The sequence below is a fragment of the Zalophus californianus genome, chromosome 4 (assembly GCF_009762305.2).
Source record: "Zalophus californianus isolate mZalCal1 chromosome 4, mZalCal1.pri.v2, whole genome shotgun sequence".
In the NCBI taxonomy this organism is placed as follows: Eukaryota; Metazoa; Chordata; class Mammalia; order Carnivora; family Otariidae; genus Zalophus; species Zalophus californianus.
Window position 1 is genome coordinate 93,604,649 of NC_045598.1, and position 25,365 is coordinate 93,630,013.

Below are 25,365 nucleotides of genomic sequence, written 5' to 3' on the forward strand. Positions count from 1 at the left end.
GTAAGATTTCACTCCAGCAAAACAGTAGATCTGAATTGTATTACACAGTACTGTTTTTGCTTCCAAGTCTGCTGAAAAGGCTTTTGTTTTTGCTAACTTGTTCTGTGTATCACTTGTTAAATAATGCTGAATGTAATCCTGTGATCCTATTAGTTTCCCCCCCTTTTTTTTACTTTTTATAATTTGCTCTACTTTCCAAATAGTGTTAGCCATTAGTATTTTTCTTTAGTAGTGCCATAAAGGTTGGAAAGAGCTGTGTAGTCACTAATTCCTGTGAAAGGACTGTAAACATACTGCTGAATCAGTGCAGCTCAAAACTTGGCACCCTTAGGCATGGGGGATGGGAATTCTGGAATTTCAGACTACAGGTTGGATATTGTGTAAGTTTACCTTATGCTATGCTGAGCAGTTGGAGATGCCTTTTTTTAGTGGGATACTTGTCAGATGTTCCCCAAAGCTGAACACAGGAATAATGTAGGCAGCATGCCATTTTCCTCAGCTGCTATAAGCACAGATGTTCTATGTCATAGATTTAGCTTCACAATTTGTGTGTAATTTTAGTAAAGGTATTCATTAAATATCTCTGATTATATTTTTGTACCTTTGTTGGGCTTTTCCCATAAATATTCATGCCTGCACAAAGAAAATTTTTTGTTAGACCATATGTGCACCCCCTCCTCTGGACTCCCACAACGGTTTGTTCACAGCACGTTATAACTCAGCTGTTTATAAGACTCTCCTCCCCCCACCCCCCTTGAGTTTCTTGGGATCATGGATGGCATACTTCAGTCTGTCTGTTTCTTCAGGGTCTAGAACAACTAGGTGGTCATTAAATACTAGATGAACCATTTTTGTTCCTTGTTCCACAAATAAGTCCTAATTACCTACTTAATGTTAGTTATGATAGGAGAGTCTGGGAAAAGAATGTTAAGACAGGCATGGTCTCTGCATTCATGGAGCTAATAGACCAGTGTGGGGAAAAGACCAAAAACAATACAACAAACAGAAAAGTTCAAAATGTGATTAAGTGCTATGAAATGAGTATTGCACTAGAACCAGGTTATAACAGAGAAGGGGAATTTGCTGATTACAAGTGGAAAGTTTACAATAGCTATAGCCCTGTGATCAGTATTATACCAAAATGAATTCCAGGTTGATGGGAAGGTTTTCACCTGAAAATACTCACTTTTACTATTATGATTTATGAAACTATATCCTCAGTTAATAAATAAGTTGTGCTACAAAATTACAAAATGTTTTATAAGCTCATTGATAACTTTTCAAAACATAAGTATAAAATCTCAGTTCTTTACTATGGTCTATAAACCTCTGCATTGTCTGGCTTTTCAAACTTTATTTTATGTCACTCTTCCATCTGATTTATTGCTATCCAGCCATAGTGATCTCAAAGGCACCTGAACAAGACAAGCTCTTTCTTGCCTCAGGGCCTATTCCCTTTACTTGGACTGTTCTTCCTTCTGCTTTTGGAATGGCTAGCTCCTTTTCTTCCTCTGATTTTGATATAAATGCTACCTCTTCATAGATTTCAACCACCTTATCTAAAATGTGCACCCCTTACTATTTTCTGGCTCCACATTTTGCTTTCCTCATAGCACCCATCACAATGTGTAATGCTGTTTGCTTGTTTACCTGTTTTTAGTTATTTTCCAACTGGACATGGGAACCAGGACAATGTCTATCTTGTTTACTGCAGTCAGTATTGGCTGAATCCATTTGGAGCTTGGAATTCATTTTCTCATAAAAACTTATGACTGGTGGTTTCTAGGCTAGCCAGTAATAAATTTTAACTCCTTACATTAACTGATTTAGTTCCTTGTAGTGTGGCAAGAAAAGGACATTTTCTCTTCACCCTTTTGGGCATAGGCCTGACTAGGTAAAAAATCTCAAGTGGCTAGAATAATATTTGTACTATTTGCTTCTCCATTCCATATACCTATCCCACATCCTATTTCCCTTTTTCTTCATAAAGTTCGATCTTTTATAATAGTCACCTACGCTGTTGCACTCCCTTGAGATATGCTTGTTTTTCCTTTGCTGAAGTTCAAAACACCTCTTTTTTCCCTGAGATGGTTTGAATTGCAATAGCCTCTGGGGCTCAGATGTGATCAGATGAATGAAGAGTGGAGATGCACCTGTGGCAGTGACAACAACCTCTGTGCCTATGTCTATAGGCATGTATTGAAAGCAAAGTAGATATCTGTAGGTTGGGCTACATGTATCTGAATTTATATTTGCAATCTTGTTGCTAATAGCTTCACAGAGACAATGTTGCCAAATTGAAATAGTTAAAAACTCATTGGCTTTTTTTCGTTTTCTTTTTAAGGATTTTATTTATTTATTTGACAGAGAGAGGCACAGCAAGAGAGGGAACACAAGCGGGGGGGGGGGGGGGGGAGTGGGAGAGGGCGGAGCAGGGAGCCAGAGGCAGGGCTCGATCCCAGGACCCTGGGACCATGACCTGAGCCGAAGGCAGATGCTTAGCCGACTGAGCCACCCAGGCGCCCCTCATTGGCTTTTTTTCATGTATGAATTATGTAATGGCTAGTTTTAGGAAGGTTTTTCAAAATGTAGACTTTTCTAAAAGAGAAAAAGTAAAAAAAAAAAAATCTAGGTCAGAGGGGGAAAACACTGAGAAAGAAGGTATCAGTTTATCATATAATCCTGCCAAATGCTCAAACTTAAAACCTTTAGGATCAGTTGCTTGTAGTTGTTTAGGGCCAAAAGCAGGCCAGCACCCTCAATATGTCACTTGATTCTTACAGTAGGAAAATGGAATACTACAATAATAAAATATAAATTGAGGTGAATAAACTTTTTATTCCCATTTTAAGTTGAATCCTGTAAAAGCTGATGTATTATAGCTCACCAAATTTGAAGATGCATCATTTAACTATAGAAAAATTTGACTACTATAAAATTAAGTTTTGTGTGGTTATCAGTCTGTCACTTTCTCTAAAATGATCTTGTAACCAGTTGACATTAATCAATTATTTTGTGATACAATTGGGTGTGTGGAAGAATTCTTTGAAATAATAAGATATTAGCTTTGATTTGCCTTGGTTTGAAAATTATTTCAATATTTTATATCTCAGTGCACTTTAGTTAAATTTTGGCACTGGTGATTTTTTTAAGATTTTTGAAAATTTATTTAAGGCGGTTGATAATTACAAAACTACTTTCTGAACCAATTGAGACACATGATTGAGATTTTGGTTGTCACTCTAGATCCTTGGTGACATTGAAACTTTGGAACTTGATATGTATGGGGATAGAGAGTAGTCTTGGGCATGTTTGATACATTGTTGAAATGTCCTGCTTCCTGTATCACATTCTGTATTCCCATAGTGGAACATTTCTGGGAATTTCATATTGCATCCTGGATAGGTTTCTACCAGAAGATCAAAGTACAGCTCTCTTGGTTTGATGCCACTACCCTTTTAGTTCTATCAAGATTATCCCTCCCCACCTTAATCTTTTTATGGCTTTCCTTTCTTCTGCTCTGTAACCCTGAGTTTCCTCCAGTTCTTTATTATTTTCCTTTTTTCCTCATACTTAATCCCGTTGAGAACTTTTCTACTTTCAAAACAAAACAAAACAAAAAACTAGACTTTAGCATCCAGAGTTGATAACTTGAAATTTTCAAGTCTTAAACTCCAGGTATTTGATCTTGTCTAAAACATATCTACTTAAAAAGTTACTTTTATGTCTTTCTAACCCATATCCCCGGATCCCCTTCCATCACCCTCCAAGCCAAAGTAACTGGTTTTCTTTCCTAACTTCCCTTTTTTGTCTCTGTTGATTTGTGTTTTCTTTTGCTCCTTCACCTTTCATATCTAATTCCTAAGTGCTTTCCCTTGATTCTTCCTTCTAAATAGAAATTACAGATTTGACTGTCTTTCACATTTCCATTTTTACCACCCTCTTCTAGGTGCTCACCACTTCAAAGGTTTGAAGTCACCATACTAATTTTTGAGTGTTCTCACTACATTCTGCAGTCTGATGAATATATATAACTACCCTTTAATCTTGAAAATATTCTTGTCATTTTCTTATGTTGCTTAGTAATTTATAATAATTATGTTATCTTTAATCTTTTCTAAGTCAAGTGCAAGTACTTCAGGGATTAAACTCAAGGTCCTTTATGAATAGTCATCACTTAATACACTTACACTTTTGGGCGCCTGGGTGGCTCAGTTGGTTAAGCGACTGCCTTCGGCTCAGGTCATGATCCTGGAGTCCTGGGATCGAGTCCCGCATCGGGCTCCCTGCTCGGCGGGGAGTCTGCTTCTCCCTCTGACCCTCTTCCCTCTCGTGCTCTCTGTCTCTCATTCTTTCTTTCTCAAATAAATAAATAAAATCTTAAAAAAAAATACACTTACACTTTTTTCTTACTACTTTAGTTTTATTAGGTATTATTAGGTCACTCTGCTAATATGTATATTCTGTCTTCCTAGGGTTAGGGGTTTTTTTGTGGGGTTTTTTTTTTGCTCTTCACCCCTGCCTGAAATGTCATCAATATCCCTTTCCACTTGTAAGTTTTATCTTTCAATTTAGCTTAGACAGAAACCCTGTGTTTGTGTGAACCTCACTTACCAGCTGTATGAGGTTGGACAAGTTAGACCCTGTGCCTTAGTTTCATTTTCTGTAATAATGGGGATAATTAATAATCTTTACCTTCTAGAGTTGTTGTGAGGATTAAATGAGTTAAAATGTGAAACATGCTTGAAGTGTTAGTGTGTAGTAAGTGCCCAATGTTAGCTGTTAACATTAAATTAAAATCTGATTTAAGACCCATACTATTCAAGTCATTCCTCTGATATTAGTACTAATTTGCTAGCTGTCTTTGGGTATGCCTTTGGACCTCAGTGTCCATGTATGTGAAATGATTAGGTCATTTCTAAGATTTGTTCTGTTGTATTACTGAAATCAGTGTGAGATAGGAAAAAAAGGCAAGAGCTTTGAAGTCAGACAAGCTGTAAGGTATCAAGAAGCATATTACTATTAAAATCCCTTAATATTTTTCATCTGAGGGTGAGGTTATATGACTTCTTTTGGCGCACACCATCAATAAGAACAAGAACTAAAAACAGATCCCTGGTGTTCTGATCTGTTTGATATGCATTACTGTTACTAGTTTGTTTTTTAAAATTTACTGACATTGATATAAATAGTGGCTGACAGATGTATCTTTTTCTCTTTTGTTTAGGTAAAGACCAGCCACAAAAAGCCGTGAAACAAGATAAATTATTCTCTTCAAATAAAAGACAGCCAAGATCCATGAGTGGGCATCGGTCAACGAGGAAACGATGTGGAGATTCTCACCCGGAGTCCCCTGTGGGCTTCGGGCATATGAGTACTCCAGGGTGTGTATTAAATAAATTGTTTCAGTTACCTACACCACCATTGTCAAGACATCAACTGAAGCGGCTAGAAGAACACAGATATCAGAGTGCTGGACGGTCCTTGCTTGAGCCCTTAATGCAGGGGTATTGGGAATGGCTAGTTGGAAGAGTTCCCTCCTGGATTGCCCCAAATCTCATCACCATCATTGGATTGTCAATAAACATCTGTACAACTGTTTTATTAGTCTTCTATTGTCCCACAGCTACAGAGCAGGTAAGATGAATTTCTTAACAGATTTGAGCATTTGTTATGTACCCAAAACTGTAATTGGGATTTTTAGGTCACTTTAGCTAAAGATAATTTGATTTGACAGCTGTTTATCAACTGTTTTAAATACCGTATCACACATACTATTAATAAAGATTATAACTGCAGTCTATGTTATACACTCTGTTTATGAAACCCAGAAGCAAAAGGTGGAATCTGATTCTAGTAGGTAAATTAATGTTATCAGGGATTAACACGTAAAGATATTCCTTTTAAAATCAGTAAATCTCAATATAAAAAAGTTTTTAAAAATGAGTGAATTTTTTAAAAATATTTTAATAGCTGAATGAAATCTTAGCAAAGTTTAAAATGATCGGAGAGAAAAAGTCTCTAGTAGTGAGATGGCACAGCTGTAAATCAGTTTTATCAAAAGTGGTTTCCTCTCTATTCCTGTGAGAATTGTTCAAATATCCCTTTTCTCTTCCTGTAAATATATGTGACTGATAGGCCTCAGGTCTATCTCTCTTATACTAACAAAGCAAAAGACATGTAAGAAAAAGTCAATATAATACATTTCCTGTTGTGTATTCTGCAATGGCTGCTGTTAAGAAGGGGAGCAGTTATTGCTGACGAAGACATTCTTCCTGGGCCTTCTTAAGCACAAGTCTCTATTGCTGGTCCCTCTCTTACCCTCTGTACCCATCCATTACTTAAAACCAAAACTGAAACTAGAGCTCTTCATCGGAACAAGTAAATCGATATTTATCTCTTTGGTTTTAAAATTTCCTTGATAAAAAGGGAACTAAAATAGTGAGGTAAATGGAAGAGAATCAGAAACATTTATTGTGCCTATAATAATCCGAAAGATCAGTCCCGGGTAATCAAGAAGATAGAAGGGGATCCTCAACTGAAGGTATCAAGAGGTGATTCTGAACCATATGAAATCATCACGGTCACAATAGTTCTTACCTTGTTTTAAACTTGAAGTAATCATTTAAGTAGTCCTTTCAGATGATTTGTTCTTTGCAGTAAAATTATCACCATCCAACCCTCTGTCTGTCCTTTTTGGTTATCATCAATTCATTTGTTTCCACATATAGCTCTTAAAGTAAATGGCTGTTGAACTTCACAGTCACCTATAAAACACGTTTACTTGTTTTTTTGTCTTCTTCCAGATGTTCATTTTCTCGTCACCCTTGAATACTTTTCTTTTAATTCCTCTTTTACTATACAAATCCCGTCCATACAGATTGTATATTCATACAGATTGTATGAATATATTTCTGATTTTTATCATTTTCTTAACTATCTTCCTTTATATCAATCAGGAAACTTAAAAAAACAAAACTTAAAAACAAAAAACTTAAAAAACAAAAACCAGTATGACTGTTTAAATGTGTTCTGGGATTCTTTATCACATGTCCTTTGAACTATTTTACCTGTGGCTTATTTGATAGCCACTTCCAGAGGAACTTGGTCCAGGTCTCACACATCCTTAGAGATACAGCAGAACAACGGGGAGGTGTGTTGATTCTAAAGGAAGCTCTCCAACAATCCTAAGCTAGTTCCATGATGGGGATCAGGGACTGAGCGCAAGTTCAAAGGTAGCTCAACCACTAATAGTCATTTATTGAGGAAACTTCCAGAATGGGAACTATTCTAATCACAGAGAACTTTTCAGAATTGCTGCTAGGAGGAATCAAGGTAGAACATGACTGGAACCACTGTTTGGTGCTCTGCTAGGGAAGGTAGTGTCCCACAAAGGCTATGCCTGGATGTATTTATAGCTGCACAGTAGAAATCCTAGTTAGGCTTTAGATCACAGTGCATTAAAATAGGTCATGGCTGTCTTCCATGTCTTCTTATATCTCTGTGATCTTCAGTAAATTATGTAAATTCTCTTAAGTCACAGTTTATCCTTTGAAATTTTATTTTGTGGTATTAAGAGAAATAAAAATTATCCATTTAGAGTGCCTAACATAATGCTCAATAAGTGGTTATTATTTCATTGGTCAAAAACACGAAGTATGTAACATGTTCTTTCCCACAACCTTCCTCTTATCCTGATTGCCCCTAATAATACATATATATGGTATCACAAATTATTTAAGTCCTTATTGAATTTATTTATTTTTTTTTAATCCCTGTTTTGGAGTCAAAGTGTTCCATAAATTGATTACTCAGGGACATTCTCATTCATTTTAGCTCTAATTCCTATGGCCTTGTCCCAGTAGGTGAACATTAAATTTCATGTCACCAGGTATTGTGAACTTTCCATATGTTTTTTTTGTTACTGATTTTCTTTTAATACATTAGAGTTTCAGATAATCTTTCTAGTAGAAAAGAATGTCACTATTGTGATGGTTTCTGCGGAGTTTGCCATTCTTTTTAGAAAATAACTTTCCAGTAGATAAGAAAGGAAAATCAGCCCTTACTTTTCACATTTCTAAGGTAGAAATGTAGACTTAGCCCTTTTTATATGGATACCAAAATATCCTCATGATCTGTTTCTGAGCCTAAGTATTTAAATCTTATCAGCTAGTAGCTTTGGTTTTAGTTTCCTAAGTTAATTTGGAATTTATCTTGCAGCTTATTATATGTTACATATGCTTGAGTTACCTTTGCCGCATAAGATAGATAAATTGGTATTAGCTATTTTATACACAGGAAAACCAGGATTGAGCTATGTGCTGTTACCAGTGAGAGCTCCCATCAGGTTTAAATATAACTTTTTGGAATATGATCATAAGAGTTTTTTGTTTAACATTCATTTGTTTTTGTTTTATATTACCAAATTTAATGTTTTTGATCTGATTTGCTAAGAAATTTCTTAGATTTTTTTTTTAATATAGAAGATTGGAAAGAAAATTAAAGTGGCACATTGCCCATAATCTTACTGCCCAGACTCCTACTGACATTGAAAAGGAAAGGGGAAACATTACATAGTTGGAAAAATTCAAATAGAAAGGAATAAAATAAAAGTAAAAGCTTTTTTACCTGACTTCCCTTTCCACTCTTACCTCTAATTCCTCTTCTTGTACATAATGTAAGTAAGTTTTTGCTATATCCTCCCAGAAAAAGAAAAAAAATAAACACTATTGCATCAGCATATGTACACATTTGTATGTGTTTAAACCCCACAGTTCTGTTTCAAAAGCTTCATAAAACCATGTTTCTTAGAATTTTTTCACATGAGTTGACTCATATAACAACATCTCTGCAAGATTTTGCAAGTCAGTTCATTGCCTGATTGTGATAAGATTATTTTCCTATGCTGATTCTTCTCCACCCACCTATCAGGGTGTGATGCTTTCCTGAATGATAAATGTGTTCCTTTATTGATTCAGTGTATCTCTCAGGCTCTTAAACCAGCTGAGACCAGGCTTATTCCTGAATGAGAGGGTTTTCCTCCTTTTTTTTTTTTTAAAGGTTTTATTTATTTGAGAGAGAGTATAGGTAGGCAGAGGGGTATGCAGAGGGAGAGTGAGAAGCAGGCTCCTTGCTGAGCAGAGAGCCCAATGCAGGGTTCAGTCCCAGGACCCTGGGATCATGACCTGAGCCGAAGGCAGACACTTAACCGACTGAGCCACCCAGGCGCCCCTGAAAGCTTTCTTCCTAAAACACTTCTGAGTTGTGAAAGAATGGGAACAAGGAAGAAATATGTAAATATTAGTTTAGTATTCTACAGATTCACAGGAAGAAAGAACGATCTGGAGACTACAAGACTTTGCTTTCTCTTATATATATATGTAATTACTATATTGCCATTTTCTAGGACTGTGTGTATACTGAGAGTTGAAGCTGTCTCTGTTTCAGACTAACACTTTGCCCCCATTTAAATCCAAAGTTTAGACCCCAAGAAGTCCCCAGCTTTCTAGTCCTGTAAAGCAGTACTGTCCATTAGAAATTTCTGTGATGATAGTTATGTTCTGTGTCTGTGTGGTCCGGTGTGGTAGCCATAGCCACATCTGACTCTTGAGCACTTGAAATGTGCCTAGTGTAGCTGAGGAACTGTGTTTTTAGTTTTATTTAATTTTAGTGAATCTAAACTAAAATAGCTAATCCAAATATATCTAATAATCTAAACTGAAACTAAAATAATCAAAAATATATCTAATAATCTAAACTAAAATGGCTAATGTAGGACAGAGCAGCTCTAGAGAGTTACTAGATTCCTTTAGGAGCAAGAAGCAGTAGACTTAAAGTCTGGAAGGTGGGGTTCTTAGTCACAAGATTAATCAGTCCAGTGACCTTGCCTATTAAGTATGATTACACAATCACAGTCATTGCTTTCAGGGTTTGTAACTCTGGTTTAGGCTATGGTCCTTTTGATAGCTTCAGTGTTCTAAAATATGAGACTCTTAAGAAAATGTTTAAGAGAAGATCCTTACCTTTAATACTGAGAACTAAATAGAATTTTGAAAGAAACCTCTTTGCAGTACAGAATATAAATATTATTTGCAGCTCTGAGTAGTTTTAATTTGCTGCTGTGAGCATTTAACACTCGGTTTAACTTGATAACCAATACCTGAGAAAATACCTTGTGATTATAGAAATTTTTTCATCGCTTGGGCATGGGAAAATAGTGAAAAGTGATAAAAAACACTCTTCTACATTCTTAAAGAGAACACGTCAAATAGAAGCTCCCCTTTTTTAACACAACATTTAAATCCAGTATTAGTGGTTCAGTTTCTGTCTGGGAAAAGAAATTGTTCCTTGAAAATGTGCCCATAAATATTTGAAAAATAATGTTCTAAGCACTCTGTGTACTAGATCATCATTTCCCTAGTGTCATTCCATGGAACGCTGAAGAAGTGTGTTGAAAAATAGGTTACATGCTCAAATAAATTTGGAAAATGGCAGCATATTGTGTCCCCCTTCTTGAATATTCACGGTGTGTATTAGCAAGATTAATGGCTGGAAGAAGTCCTGCAGTAGAGAAGTCTGTTTAACATTGTTTAATCCAGTATTTCCCACATGAGTTTAGCGTGGAATTCATTTTCTTCACATAAGACGTGTAAACATCTTGAAAGATACAATTTGGGAAGAACTATACTAGATTATTTTTTAATTGACTCTTAGAGTCTAAATGTTAGGAGGAATGTTATGGAAGTTACCTTGTCTGATCTCTTATATAACCTTATGAAGTAGTTATCCAGCATCTGCTTAAGCACCCCTACAAAGCAAAGAATTTGATTCTTTTACAATTCCAATTGTCTCAAAAAGTTTTTCATCACATAGCTCTTGGATCCTCTCCCATAGCTTCCAACCAGTAGTATTTCTCTGGAGAATAAAGATAAAATATCTGTGAGTAAAAATATTATCAGTGAAACATAGTAATGAATGTCTTTATAACGCTTACGTTTCTTATTTGTTTCACAGGCTCCTCTGTGGGCATATATTGCTTGTGCATGTGGCCTTTTCATTTACCAGTCTTTGGACGCTATAGATGGGAAACAGGCAAGAAGAACCAATAGCAGTTCTCCTTTGGGAGAACTTTTTGATCATGGTTGTGATTCACTATCAACAGGTATTGTTGATTTTTTTTAATGTTAATGATTAATAGTGAAAAAACTAATGTGAGAAAAGTGTTGGAATAAATAAGAGGTTTATGGTGTTATGATAGTTATCTGAATAAGTGATTTATATCAAGTTTTAATGTTTTCAAAAGACTATAAATACAGTTAATATTTGTTCACTATTGCCTATATGGGGAAATTTAGAAATTATTTCTACTGAAGTTATTTTTAAATCTAAATATTATTCTTTTGGCACCTATCGTTTTTAAAATCTTTTTAAAAGATTTTATTGTCATTATCAAAAATCTCATAAATTATAGATGAATACAAGAGTGGGAGACTAGGAAATTCGTGGTCTTTATATTTAAATGGATATTCTGTGGATGTTTAAGATTATGTTGTAGACTTGGAGTATAACTGGTAATGGGCTTGGATAAAAAGACTAGGAAGGGGGCATCTGGGTGGCTTAGCTGGTTAAGCATCCACCTTCGGCTCAGGTCGTGATCCCAGGGTCCTGGGATCCAGCCCAACATCAGGCTTCCTGCTTGGTGGGGAGCCTGCTTCTCCCTCTCCTTTCTGTTCATGCTCTCTCTCACTATCTCTGTTGCTATCTCTGTTTCTCTCAAATAAATAAAATCTTTAAAAAAAAAAAAAGACTAGAAAGAAATATACTAAAGTGCTAGCAGTAGATGAGTTACTATATATTAGATTATAGGTGATATATCTTTATTTGTACTGTTTTAAAAAGAATATTTTAGTACTTTAAGAATATTTTAGTATTCTTTGAAAGGGAAAAAGATTTAGAAACTAAATGACAGTTTCTATCTAGCCTTCCTGATAGGAATGTCCCCACCCCCTTACACACACATGCGCACACACACACACACACACACACACACATTTTTACTTAGTTTTTCTGTTGATTTCTTGTCATTTGGCATAGCATTTTAAATATTTTTAAAAGAAACAAAAACCCATGATAATTTTACCTCCCGAACTCAGATTTGCAGATGTAGGTTCATGTGAAAATCATCGTTTTGGTGTGTCCTAACAATAGCCTGCTTAGTAGAGGAGAGTGAATAGCTAAGCACTTATAACTCATAGGACTCAAGAAAAACTGGAGACTTTCATTGAGTATAAAGGCTTGTTGGGCGTCTTGAAAGGATATTATAATTAGGTGACTATGGAATGGTAGGTATCCTATTTTTTATTTTAAGTGATAGTCATTTTTGTGCTGTAGTTTGAGTTCCAAACTTTTATAGGAAGTATTTTTCTGTATAAGTCACCCGTAATTTTATCTGCTACCTAAGAAAAAGATAGCTATGAATCTAAAAAGTGAGTCCTTTTGTAAATTATGTAGACCTTTAGTTTTTCTTTTTTTTTTCAACAATCACATAGTGTTTAATATGTTTCAGGCACTGTTTGAAATCCTTTACAATACTGGTATGTTTTATCTGGTTTTTTGTTTTGTTTTGTTTTAAGATTTTATTTATTTGACAGAGGGAGACACAGCAAGAGAGGGAACATAAGCAGGGGGAGTGGGAGAGGAAGAAGCAGGCTTCCCGCCGAGCAGGGAGCCCGATGCGGGGCTCGATCCCAGGACCCTGGGATGACCTGAGCCAAAAGCAGACGCTTAACGACTGAGCCACCCAGGCGCCCTATTTTATCTGGTTTTGATCGTCATGTTACAAATGAGGAAACAGAGGCACAGGGGATGTTTTTTTGTTTTGTTTTGTTTTGTTTTTTAACTCTGGTCTATAATTTTTTACTGTTCATTAGTATCACTGAGTTGGGAGTGTACTCCAAAAAATGCTCCAGTATTTTAGTTGCTTTTGAGACCTTTGGTTCCACTATGTGGTGTAGTGAAAGAAGAAATTGAAAATATGGGGTAAAAGATTATATCCTGCTTTTCTGGTACCTTGGATAACAGAGAGAAGATTGTACATTCATAGCATGTCTTCTTTTTGCCTCATATAAAATCATTCCCAGCTCAGTTAATGTTGATTTTTCAGATTATTCAGTTTTAATTGTGATCTTTCTCTTGCAGTTTTCGTGGTTCTTGGAACTTGTATCGCAGTGCAGCTGGGGACAAACCCTGACTGGATGTTTTTTTGTTGTTTTGCTGGGACATTCATGTTCTATTGTGCACACTGGCAGACATATGTTTCTGGAACATTGCGATTTGGAATGTAAGTAACACTTAATGGTGGTTTTTGTTGTTTCCTCGTTAAGATATGGAGAATGTTGCTTTTAAGTATTTCAATATTAGGAATTGATCAAAGCACTAAATTAGTTTAACAAATAAAAGAAATTTAAAACTCATTATTATAGCTGCCTAATGGAACTATTAGAACCTCCCAACCAGTATTTTTTAAATAATATGAAAAGCAGTTGCCCCTCCTCTCTCATACCCACTTGTTGTTCCCTCAGATAAATTCACTGTATTTTTCCTTGTTATTCACCGTAATTCCATGTTTTATTTTGACATACGAAAATGCGTTTTCAGGAAAAATAAGATAGTTTATGAGAGCAAAGAGCAACTCACCTCTCTAAATATCATAGTTTAATTAGATTTTATTCTTTTCATATTCTTTATGAATCTATAAAAATCTAAGCTCTTGATAATTCAGCTGTCATGGGGACATACCATGTAGATTACTACCACCAACAAAATGCCCAAGAATTTAAAAAATGAAATACAGACTCCTTTCAAATTCCAAAATGAATGGTTTCTACCTGATGGTCAGTACTTTTCTGTAAATATTAATGAGTAAACTAGTCTTAGAATGAGGTAAAGGATGGAATTCATCAACTGGTGTTTAATTAAGTATCACAGATCCTGTTTACACTGCTCAAGTTAGTATTATTTTTTTCGTGGTGTAGGATTAAAAGACAAAGAACTTGAGAAAAGACTGAATACTTCATGAAATAGCCAAATAAAAATCTCTGATTGCAAGTGATAGAACATCTTAACCTAGTCCCTTTATGGTGAATCATTAGTGGATATTTAAATTTTAGAACCCGAATAAACTTAGTTTTCTAGGTCTTGTAAGAACTAGGCTGCACAGAAATTCAGCTGTTCCTTACAAGTTTAGTTCAAATGATTTTTGTTAAACTTATTTAAAAAGAACTTAAGATGTTATTAACTTATGACAGTAAAAATAACTATTAAAATTTTGGATGTTAACTAAAAGACATGTCCTAGAAGTTTAGAAAACATATTTAAAGCCCATCTTAATGCCCTTAGTGACAATAGTGGACATGTGTGTCCAGTTGAAAACCTGTGCCTCTGTGTTCTTCAGCAATTTATAAAATGATCAGTGCTCAGAAAATATTATGGATTTCTGATAGAAAAAAGCAGTAATTGAAAATATTATGTGCAGATGTATTTTTTCTCAATGTTGTTTTTATAGCCTTTATCTCAATGTTTTTGTAGTATTTCTCTGCATTGGTGAAACCACAAAATATATTAGACTTCTAAGATCACTTGGATTGCCCTAATTCACTTTTAGTTTTTAGTGATATTACTGTTTTCAAAAATAGCAGAATTTACAATATCTGAATTTGACATAGTTTGTTTCAGTGGTTATTATCTCATAGTTAACTTTCAAGCCCTTATTTTGAAAGCTTATTTATCATCAGCTCTAATTAATTATTTTTCCCTTTCAAGTAAAGCAGCACCAACCATGTGGTATGGGAACTGAAGGAAGGAGAGCGAAGGAACCATGGAAGGAGGGGAAGAATAAATAGTGTTTTTAGGAGCGATTTGATATCACAGCTTTCTATTTTCCAGTCTTGGAATGTCCCTTGTGGTGTATTCCTTTAATGAAATACGTACTTGGAGAACTATGAGCAGTTCTATACCGTTAAATCATAAGATACTTGTAGGGAGTGGCAGGAGATAAGGCTGGAGGAGATCCAGAGAATCGGGGACTTCTGTGTCCTGCCAAGAAATACGGACTTTTGTCCTGAATCTGTGGGGAGCCTTTGCAGGACCTAAACCAGAGAAATGACAAAAGGACAGTTTGGAAAGAGCAGGCTGGCATATTTGGAGGGTGAATTAGAATGGGCTGTGACAGAGGTAAGGAGACCTTAGAAGTCATCAGCATCATTAGTGTGAGGAATGCTGATGCCCGAGCTAGCGCGATGACAGCGCAATCCCAGAGAAAGTCATACGTTGGAGGGAGGTTTAAGAGGTAGCAACCGTAGGACCTCGTCTCTGTCTGCATATGGGGAATGAATGAGCGAGCAGGGGCTTAACTCCCAGTTCCCTTCCATGGGTGGTTGGATGGAAAGTGGAGAAAGGCACTACAGGCAGAGGAACCTCTGTGAAAGGGAGAGTTCTACTAGAACGTGTATGTGAGGGATTTTAGACATCCAAATGGAATGCAAATAGCTTAGAAAACTTAGAAAGCAAGCCTAGAAAGAAGCCCGTGAAAATTATTGAACAGCCAGAGGAGGCATACCAGAATGAAAAGCCAGAAATTTCAAAAGAGAACAACGATAAATGCTGCCAAGACTCAAAATGAGGACAGAAAATTGTACACTGAATGTGGCAGTGTGAGGCCATCCAGAGCCGTTTCTCTGTAGCAGTAGGGTAAAAGCCAGATTGTAGGGGATGAAAAGTGAAGGGAATAAATAAGCGCACATTTAGTACAGGTGACTTACAAAATGGGTGGCTGTGATGGTGGGAAGGAACAAGGCATTTGTTAGAAGAAAGAATACAGGTTCAAAGGAAGGAGGGTTTTGTATTTACACAGAAGAAATTGACTAGAGAAGAGATTGAAGATATTTGGGGAAAAAAGAGAGAGATGGGTATATGAAGCTAGATTGTTGAAAATGCGAGACCAGAGTTTAGGGTAACAGGCAGAGGGGCTACATGGGAGGACACTCTCCTCCTGAGACTCTAGTGCTTCCTTATGATGAGACTATATATATAGAAATATTGGGGCCAGTTTGAATATCTCAGTTTAAATTACATATTAGTATTACAAGGAATTGGTTTTGATTTGGAAAATTTGAATACAATTTTCTGAAATCCTGCATTCATATTAAGGCTGCAGTATTTCTTTTTTAAAGTCAAAGCAGTTCTCAAAACTCATAGAAATGTGCTGTGAGTGCTTACATTTAAGGAGATATCAAAATACCAATGTAATGGCATATGGAATAATAGTGATATTCCTAAAGAATTTTTAAAAATGCTATTTTAGATTTCACATTCTTTTCAAGAGCAGAGAGAATAGACAGGTGTATAATACGCTAAATATGGAAGTAAAGATTGTATGTATGGAGGAGAAAGTCCAAATTTTATTTTGTTTAATTAGAAAATAATAAGATAAACTCTGAAATGGAATTTGACTAAAGAAATTTTTTTAAATCCCTTGCTTTTTCTTACTCCTTTTTTGGAAAAAAGTGAAAGCAGCTTCAGGTACCTTGGAAATTTTATTTTAAAATATTTTTATTTTAATTGTTTTATTTTGATGTTTACACACAAGTGAAAAAAATCACAAGGATTTCTTTTTTATATATAACCAATTTAGGTTGTTGTGTGTTTAATAACCACATACCGTATTTGCCAAGTAAGAGATTTTTATTTGTTTTTCTTAGTCTCCTAATGTCACCATTTTTAGTTGCTATTAAGTTTGCTCTTAGTATCTCAGTCAAAAATAGGCTCCATAATTTAATTCATCTATAACTAAATAATTTCCTTTCAAAGTCCGGTATTATGAGAAAGCCAATGTGATTTGGATACATTATCCCTGAAATTATGAGCTAAATCTTTCAGCACTTTGATCACAGCTGAAAGCTTCCTTATACAGAGAATATTAGTACCTTTCACATCTAGACGGAGCCCCGTCCTCCTCACAGTCCTTCTGGACTGAGCTAGTATAGAGCTCTGACAGAGAGGAGTGCTGCTCGTTGGGACCCTTCTTGGTCTAGCTTAGCCTGTTAGGATTTTTACTAGCTTGGATTTGAAAGACAGGAGGGACATGGGCTTAGAGGCTAGACCTTCACAGAAGGAACAGGTCAGCGGAAGAGGATAAGAATTACGAGTTGAAGCTCATTTGTAAATATTTGTAAAATAGTCTTTAAAATGTTTATGGATTATATTAAATGGAAGAGGTCACGTGTCCTCTCTTAAGGTTTAAACCCTGTATATCTAGATATTTTAAAATCGGTAATTTCTACATATATATGGAATCATTTTTATAAATGAAATGCTTAGAAACTCTATAAACAGTCTCTAATAAAACTGTTTATGCAAAATACTGGCCTTAAAAAAACCCCCCACACTGTGAAAAGTAGAATTCTTTTTTAAATTATCATTTGCAGGGGTGGGGGGGGAGGGAGGACACTCTTTTCACAAGACAAAAAAATTATAATGAATTGAACCAGATCAGTATATCTTGCCTCAAGTGTTATCTCCAAATTATTGTCTGTTTATCAGCTTGGGCAAGGCCTATAACTTTCATTTCCTAATTTGTAAATCAGTTTTAGATTTGATGGTGTCCAAGGTTCCTTCTGAAAGTCTATTAATTTCACAGATGTTGTTTCCAATGTACTTAATTATTTATAATTATAGCAGGCAGAATATTTATCTTTATTACATCAATTCATGCTTCTCATGTTTCACATTTACATTAGCTAATACCTCTGCTACCACATTTATTTCTATGTAAGTAGATAACTTCTGACTTTTTCTTTTCTAGTTAAATGAGAAAAGTCAATAGGTTATGTGTTCTACTTGTAGTCTGACAAATCCGGTTCAGTTCTTACCCAAGAAACCTCTAAAGAATAAATATTTGAAGATACCCTAGTAATTAAAAACCGTTAATGTTATAATCCAAACTGTTTGGTAATGTATAATCCACCTTTTGTGGATTAAGAATTAGGAAACTTCCTATTGAATGCCTGTATAGGATATTTGCCTCTTTAAAAGTTTAAGATTTATCACATAAACAGATATCAGAGATTTTCCTTTTGGTTTCTAGTTTCCCTATGTATTTTTTATTGTTGGTAATGATCCAGTCATTAGGACTGTGCTCATTTTGACTTTATTAAATTGTTATAGAACATATCTTGAAACACCTATTTATATTAACATAAAGCCTAGATTGCAGTTTGGACTCTGGGATCATCAGGTAAAATCATGGACTAGTTTCTGTCTCCCTTTAGCCTTCCTCAGCTCTTAATTTTGATTACGTGGTTTTGGTTTGAAGCCTGTTCTACACCAGTAGTCTTTTTCTGTCACCATCTGTGTTCCAAAACTTCATTAGTGATTGAACTGGACATTTTACTTACTTTTACCACTAATAAACTAATCCAATATAGTAGAGAGTTATAATGATGGTATGGAATTAAGGGAAGAAAAAGAGGAAAGAGGATAAGATTCTGGGCTAGAGATTATCAGGAAACAGGACAAGGAGTTGACCAGCTGATTTGGTTCTAACCGTATCCGAAGGAGGCACAGTTTCCCCTTGCCCTTTCCACATCCATGTGCTAATTCTACTGAGATGGCAGAGGTGGGAGTGTGACGAGATGTGGGGCAGTGAAGGGGTGCGGGATAGCTTAGTGGTTCTTCAAACACATAGATGACTGTGCCCTGGGGCTTCTGAAAACATTCCTCTCCAGAGAAGTCTGGGTAGGTTCTGGCACTGACGGGACCTATGTTAAAGATAATGTGATTGTTTGGCAAGTAGTATTCACTACTTAGGTGATTAAGAGTTGACTGTGTCTTTAGTTCTAGTGTTACCAGCTCCCTATTTACAAATCATTTATTCAGTGTGTTACACTTAGAATTTTTAAACTTTTCTAATGTTTTGGTTTGGATAAGAAATATACATGTTTGCATAAGGATAGTAATAGTACTGTATAAATTATATCATTGAATCTTTAGATGTCTTTATAAGGGGAATGCTACCTTCTAAATCTGTTTTTGCTACCTGTAAGGCTCTTTGGCAAAAGCTCTGAGTAAAGTTATTTTGAAATGTTTGTTTCCTTATGCATAGATTCGATGTTACAGAGTCCCAGATCATAATTATAATATGCCAGCTTCTCACAGGAACCCTGGGACCTTGGTTCTGGAACTTCACGGTAACTGCTAGAATATTCATGCTGTCTAATGAACAGTGGCGTGAACTCAATAAAGACAGCACCTTTGTCATGCACAGAGTAATTAAAATGTAAAACATAAAACATCTTCTGGTGGTATTTCACAGACAAACAGGTTAATAGAAAATAATTTTAATATATATAGGGCAATAAAAATCCACCCTATTAAAATTTTTTGAAGATAATATTTCTGGTGATTTGATGCTAAAAAAAAATTATCTATCTCACTTACCGACTATACCTAATACGATTTTTGCTCTATGTAATATTTTTAAAACAAATACCTTTCCACCATTAACTAGATTTTTTTTTTTTTGATATTTACATTTTGAAAACAGAATAAAGCAGAGTTGCCCTTTAGATAAGTAAGTTGAGAGGACTCTTAATAGTAATAGGAAAGATTCTGTGTATTCTCTTAACTCTTTTAGAATATATTCTTTAAACAGTTTAGTACCACTTCTGCTTCTGTTTTCGATGATCTTGATTTTTTAAAAAATTAATGCTTGAAGCTATTCTCATTCCTATTTGTATGGTTTATTGTTTTCTTCTCTTAGTTGTGCTTTTAAAACTAAGTATCCTTTGCTTTTCATGTTGCTATAGCTATCTTTTGAATACCCTCCTTTTTCAGATTTGGTTTGTTTTTAGCAAATACAATATTTCCTTAATGCTGAGTGAATAATATCTCCTTTAACTCTTATATTAGAATTATAATTTTGACCTTATGACTTTTAAAAGTTCGAAAAGATTCATTAGAAAATGGTTTCCCAGTAGAATAGCCAAGAATCCTTCACACTTTAGTATGAAAGGTTTACTCACAAGAAAAATAGAGCTGAAATTCCGTTTATCTTGCTTTCAGGGAGTATTGGGGAACTGTTCATATGGACACCTAACAGGTCATTCTAGCAATACAAGGCTGCATTAGGTTTCCTATATTGAATCCCCATGCCCAAAAATGTTTCAATAATGTGATAGAAATAGTAAGTCTGGTAGCAGAGTTCTTTCTGAAAGGTATCTTGCAGCATTGTAAATCCATTTATTCAGTGGCAGTAGTGACGTCTTTGGGGACAGATTAATAGTGAGGGATAGTCCACATCTTTTTTTCAAAATAAGTTTAGAATTTGGAAAATACTAAGAGGTACTATAGGTATGATTTAGAAGCAAAACAAAAGCCATTTTTATTTGAATTTACAATGTATTTGCATAATTATTTGTGGGAGTCCTTCCTAGGGTAAAATAATGTGCATAGTTCAGAATGTGTCATTTTTTAGCACCCCTCTACCCATAACCTGTCTTCTGGTACTTTCTTCAAAGACCTGAAAATTTATGCTCACTGCAGTTGTCTACATTTATAATTTTTGATGGCTCATTTATGATTATTATTATTTACCCTCACCAAAGGTCTTTTTTCCCAGTGTTCTTAGTGAAAATAGAATACTGACTAAATTACTTTCACCTTGTTTATGATAACAAAGTACCTGTATTTATAGAGCCTTTCCTATTAAAATGTTTCTAGAAACTAAAGCATTTTAATTTTAATATCCTGAAAAATCTTTTGGAAATACATTCTTTTATCAGTTGCTAACTTGCAGAGATTTGCTTTTAATATTTATTGCTTTAACTGATTTGATCATTGAAATGAGACTGCCATATGTTTCTTTGTGGGTTTTTCTTTTCTTTTTTTACAAAGTTCAGGGGGAAAATAAGCTTAAGAAAGAGTTGTTCATTATATTTTGTTTCCAGTTAATTTAATTTATTAGCGTCTAAACTTCCTATTCTATTGCCTGTTGTTTTCTACCAATTTAAGGAAAGTTGTGTTAGTAAATAAGCATCATCCTGTGTGGGCTCCTTAGTGATAAAAAGTTCAAAACTTAGGACAAATTTTACCCCAGTTGATCAGTAAACTAAAAGAGTTTTTAGCATTGTGTAGGTACAACACTTCCAGATTCTTTCAAGGCTCTGCCATGTATTATCTCTCTAACCTTGAAAAGTCAGTTAACCTATCTGACTGAATTTCCTCATCTATAAAATGGTAGCAGTAGTTCCTACCTCCTAGGATAGTTGTGAAGATTAAAAAAGTCAAAATGTAATGTGCTAACTATAGCACCTGGTGTATAGTGTTTGTTACCACTATTATTATATTAATTTTAAGACCTGTGTTGGTAGTTCCCAACAGTTTCCAGATTTCTTCCAGAATTGATTGTGCTAGCTTGAGAGGAAGAATAGGTCCATGATCCCTTCATTTAACTCCATCAACATTATTACTAAATGAGGTGAGAGGACTCTCCTAATTCTTCTGTTTCCAAGGGCATAAGGGTCTGCTGTCCCCTTAAATGTGAGACCTGAACTTGAGTTCCTTTTAGAGGACTTACTATGTTTTAGCCTTTGGCTGTTTTTGTCTTCCTACTCAAAAATCACTGGATGGGTTGCTGTTGTTTGTATTTTTTAGTCTTCTCAGATAATCGAAAGATCCATGTAGTCATTCATGTGGTAGATAATACGGTTTTAAATAATTCAGTTTATCTCAAAAATAGATGCTTAGACTTTCTCTGTATGTACCACTTGATTTTTAAAATATCATGGTTACCATTCACTTGTCTGGTTAATGTTACTTAACATTTAGCTTGCCATGCCCAGTTTGTCCCTTATCAAGAATAGAAAGTAAAATATTGGAAGGCAGTATGATCAATTTCCAGGCCAGTCTTCATTGCAGTCTACCAAGATTTCACCCCACCCATGGTATTTCTGGTATAATAAGTGTTCTGGTTATGTATAAGCTCCCTAGAACTTCAGATCCATTTATAGATAATTGCAATTCTGTAGGTAATAACAGTCAAATTCTTGAATAGGATTCCAGACACCCTCAGTGGATGTCTTTTCAAACAAAATTCTTCTTTTTAAATAATAAATAGCTCACAAGTCAAGTTGTACAAATTTGGGGTTTTTTGACGTTGTGAATTTAGCCCTAGAGCATATTCTATGTTAACCAAGCTAATAACCAACCCAGATTATAACACCATTACATTTACCATGTGTGGTATAACAAATTATGTTTGCAAATTAGCTGCAAATATATCTCTGAATGCATATGTTACAAGTACAAGAAAAATAGATTAACTTGTCTTATTTCTGATATTAGAGTGGAAAGACATAAAACATTCCGGGAAAAGATGATTAACATGCTTACCAACTTTCACAGAATGTCATTTAAGTCCTTTCACATCCCTGTTATTCCTGAGTCTTGTTGGAATTCAAACCAAATGCATTTGTTAGGTATCTCGCCAAACACTAAAAAATAAAAATGAAATTCAAAACAAATTTTCTTCATAATTAGTTAACTTAGGTAGTTTGGGTTATTACACCCCTGAGTCATATTGTAAACCTGTAATTCTGATGTAATAACTGATCTAGGCTGCCTTTCTGTTGTTATGAAGGCCCCATGAGTTCTTCTCTCTAACTAGAGAGTTTCTGTTCCCTGTTTAGAAGTTAAAATTACTCATATTCATTTAAGGTACCTTGATCTCTTTACCTCTTTGTCGATAGACCATTGAGATGTTGTTAGGAGTGATGGGCCCAGGGGATTTATTATGACTATTCAGTTATTTTGAGTGCCACATTAGAGCCTCCCCATCAGAAGAATGAGGGAGCTTAGTCTCCACAACTGGTTTGCTTCTTTCCATTTGTCTTCTGTGGTAGCCATCAGAATGTTGTTTATTGCTGGCTTGTGGTAGTGATTTAAGTGGATTTTACACAGCAATTGGGGAAGTTCCTTTTGTACTTTGACAACCTATACTAAAATAAAGTAGAAATAAGAAATTATTTAAAGCAGTACCATTCAGGATATTCAAATACCTTCATGGTTATAGAAAATTAAGTGTATTATCATTGAATTTTCCCCCTCTGAAACTTTTAGGCTGTGGAAATCTAATGCTGTGGAGAAGAGATTTGTTTTCCCATATGTCTTAAAAAAAAAAAATCACTTGTGTTTTGGATGCTCTTTTACCATATATTCTTTATATCTTGAAGGGCTTATTTTTGGTGTAGTTATGGAGGATGATTTTTTGTTTGTTTGTTTGTTTTGAGAAGTCCCAACATTTGGGAATTTTATCACCCATGTTATTATTTTGAAAATAATAATAAGGAAGTGACTACAGAAGTGCCAAATTCCTAACTTTCTATAACATTCTTCCTTCTGGATAACTGTCTTTCCTCCCCAGCCAAAAGGAGTGAAATGAGCCCTGTCTTAATACATGTTACAATAAGTTCAGCCCATACTAAGAGACTTCTTAGTGGAAAGGTGGGAAGATGAACTGCCACAAAGCCCCTCTTTCCTAAATAGAATCGTTGACTCTTTTGTTCATTGTTAATAGCTTCTGCCTCCTGTCCTCTTCGCTTGCTTCGTTCCTGTCTCTGGGGATGGCCTCTTACTGCACCCTTTTTCATTGACAGTCAAAATTAGAGCCACACCTCCGGGAGTGGTGATAGGCAGTTCTCATGATTCAGAGCAGGAGGGGCTCATCCAGGAGTACTGAGTATTCCTCTAAATCAGATGAGCAAACAGGAAAAAATATTCTTAACTACCTACAACTGGTAAGTAAGCTTTTCCAGCCTCTCCCTCCTAACATTAAGGCATTGTTGATCTAAATACAATGGCAGTATCAGAATGGTTTAGAAACTTCTGTCTTCCAAAATTTCCAAACAAGCTAATCCATGAAACTTAACCTAGGAATCCCATTTTGGGGCTTTGTAAAGATCTTTCATGTTTCCTATTCTCTTTTACATTCATCCAAGGTACAAAGATTAATTGCATGAGGTTCCCTCCATTTTTATTTTGTAATTCTATACTTCTGGCCCTTCCCCTCCCAAAAGGCTACTTCATATATCCAGAAAAATGTTGTAAGATGTCTACCCTCCTCCACCCAAGACAGAGTCGATCATCTTTGACACCTGCTTAGTCTCCTGAATCTGCTACTGAGTGTAATTCCCCTTATTGGCAACACCACTCATCAGGTCAGCTCTACAGATTCTTTTTAGCCTAATTCGGTCCATTTTTCCCCCCAATAAATGTGTATTTAAAGATAACTACATCACTATATGTTTGCAACTTAAGCTTCTGTTCAAAAAACATTCTTGAGCAAACAAAGCTCAGTTTTTTTAGTTGTGAGAGACTGGTTTCAACTTATTTATTATGGGCATGAAAGCTTACCTATCTAGCTCACATTATGTGTTTTAAGTGTCAGTTTTAGAAATGGGGGCTCCATTCTACTCTCGGAATTGAATCCCCTTACTGTTGATATCTATTTTTCTTAGACTAATTTTTAAAAGAAATTACCTTCTTAATAGATAAATTATTCACTTTGTTTAAAACTAACATTATAAAAAAGGTATGCAGTGTATGGTCTCCTTCCCATCCTCATCTCCCAGCTGTCTATTCCCACACTGTCCTCTCCAATAGGTAACCACTGTTCTTAGTTTGTAATGTATCCTTCCAGAAATTTGTTATGTAATTACTGCAAAAATAAAGATAGAATATTATTTTTGCTCTTTTTTACACACACACACACACACACACACAAAAATACCATTTATTCACTCTGTAACATTCCTTTTTACGTAGTATATCTTTGATATTTTTCAGTATCACTATGTAGAGAGCTGCCCACTCTTTTTTTAAAAACTACCAAATATTTCATTGTATGGAAGTACCAGAATTTCTATAACTACTCCCGCACTGAGGGCTATTTTAAAAATTTTCCTACTATAAATAATGCTGTAATAAATAATCTTGTGCACACATTTTGTGCTACCATATCTCTAGGATAAATTCTGAGAATTTTAATTTTGGATCCAATAATCTGAGAATGATAATCTCAAGATTATACGAAGTGCTAGTCTATAGAAGGAAAGAAATACCAGTTTGTGCTTTGCTCCTCAGTCTTTTTGTCCATATTCTTTTTTTTCAGACTTTCAGACTTCTAATTTCTACTGCCCTGTTTTTGTACCAGGTTTGTCTTTTCTTGACTATAAGATCATTTTCAGCAACCTCAAAACTAATTCTTGGCTGCTTTTAGTTCTTCTTTCCAGAGATCTTAGGGTAGTTGACCTA

At 35.2% G+C, this 25,365-nt stretch overlaps 1 protein-coding gene across 3 annotated transcripts in view; it reads left to right on the forward strand.

Annotated features, from left to right (window-relative positions):
• CEPT1 (choline/ethanolamine phosphotransferase 1) overlaps positions 1-25,365 on the forward strand; it is a 37,358-nt gene that overhangs the window by 1,601 nt on the left and 10,392 nt on the right. For 2 of the 3 annotated variants that reach the window (XM_027582986.1, XM_027582999.1), the window contains exons 2-4: positions 5,228-5,637; positions 11,014-11,161; positions 13,198-13,339. In XM_027582986.1, the coding sequence (XP_027438787.1) occupies positions 5,299-5,637; positions 11,014-11,161; positions 13,198-13,339 (629 nt within the window). In that variant the 5' untranslated portion in view covers positions 5,228-5,298. Of the gene's footprint in view, positions 1-5,227; positions 5,638-11,013; positions 11,162-13,197; positions 13,340-19,159; positions 19,245-25,365 lie in introns of all 3 variants that reach the window. The other variant, XM_027582991.1, reaches the window with a different exon arrangement.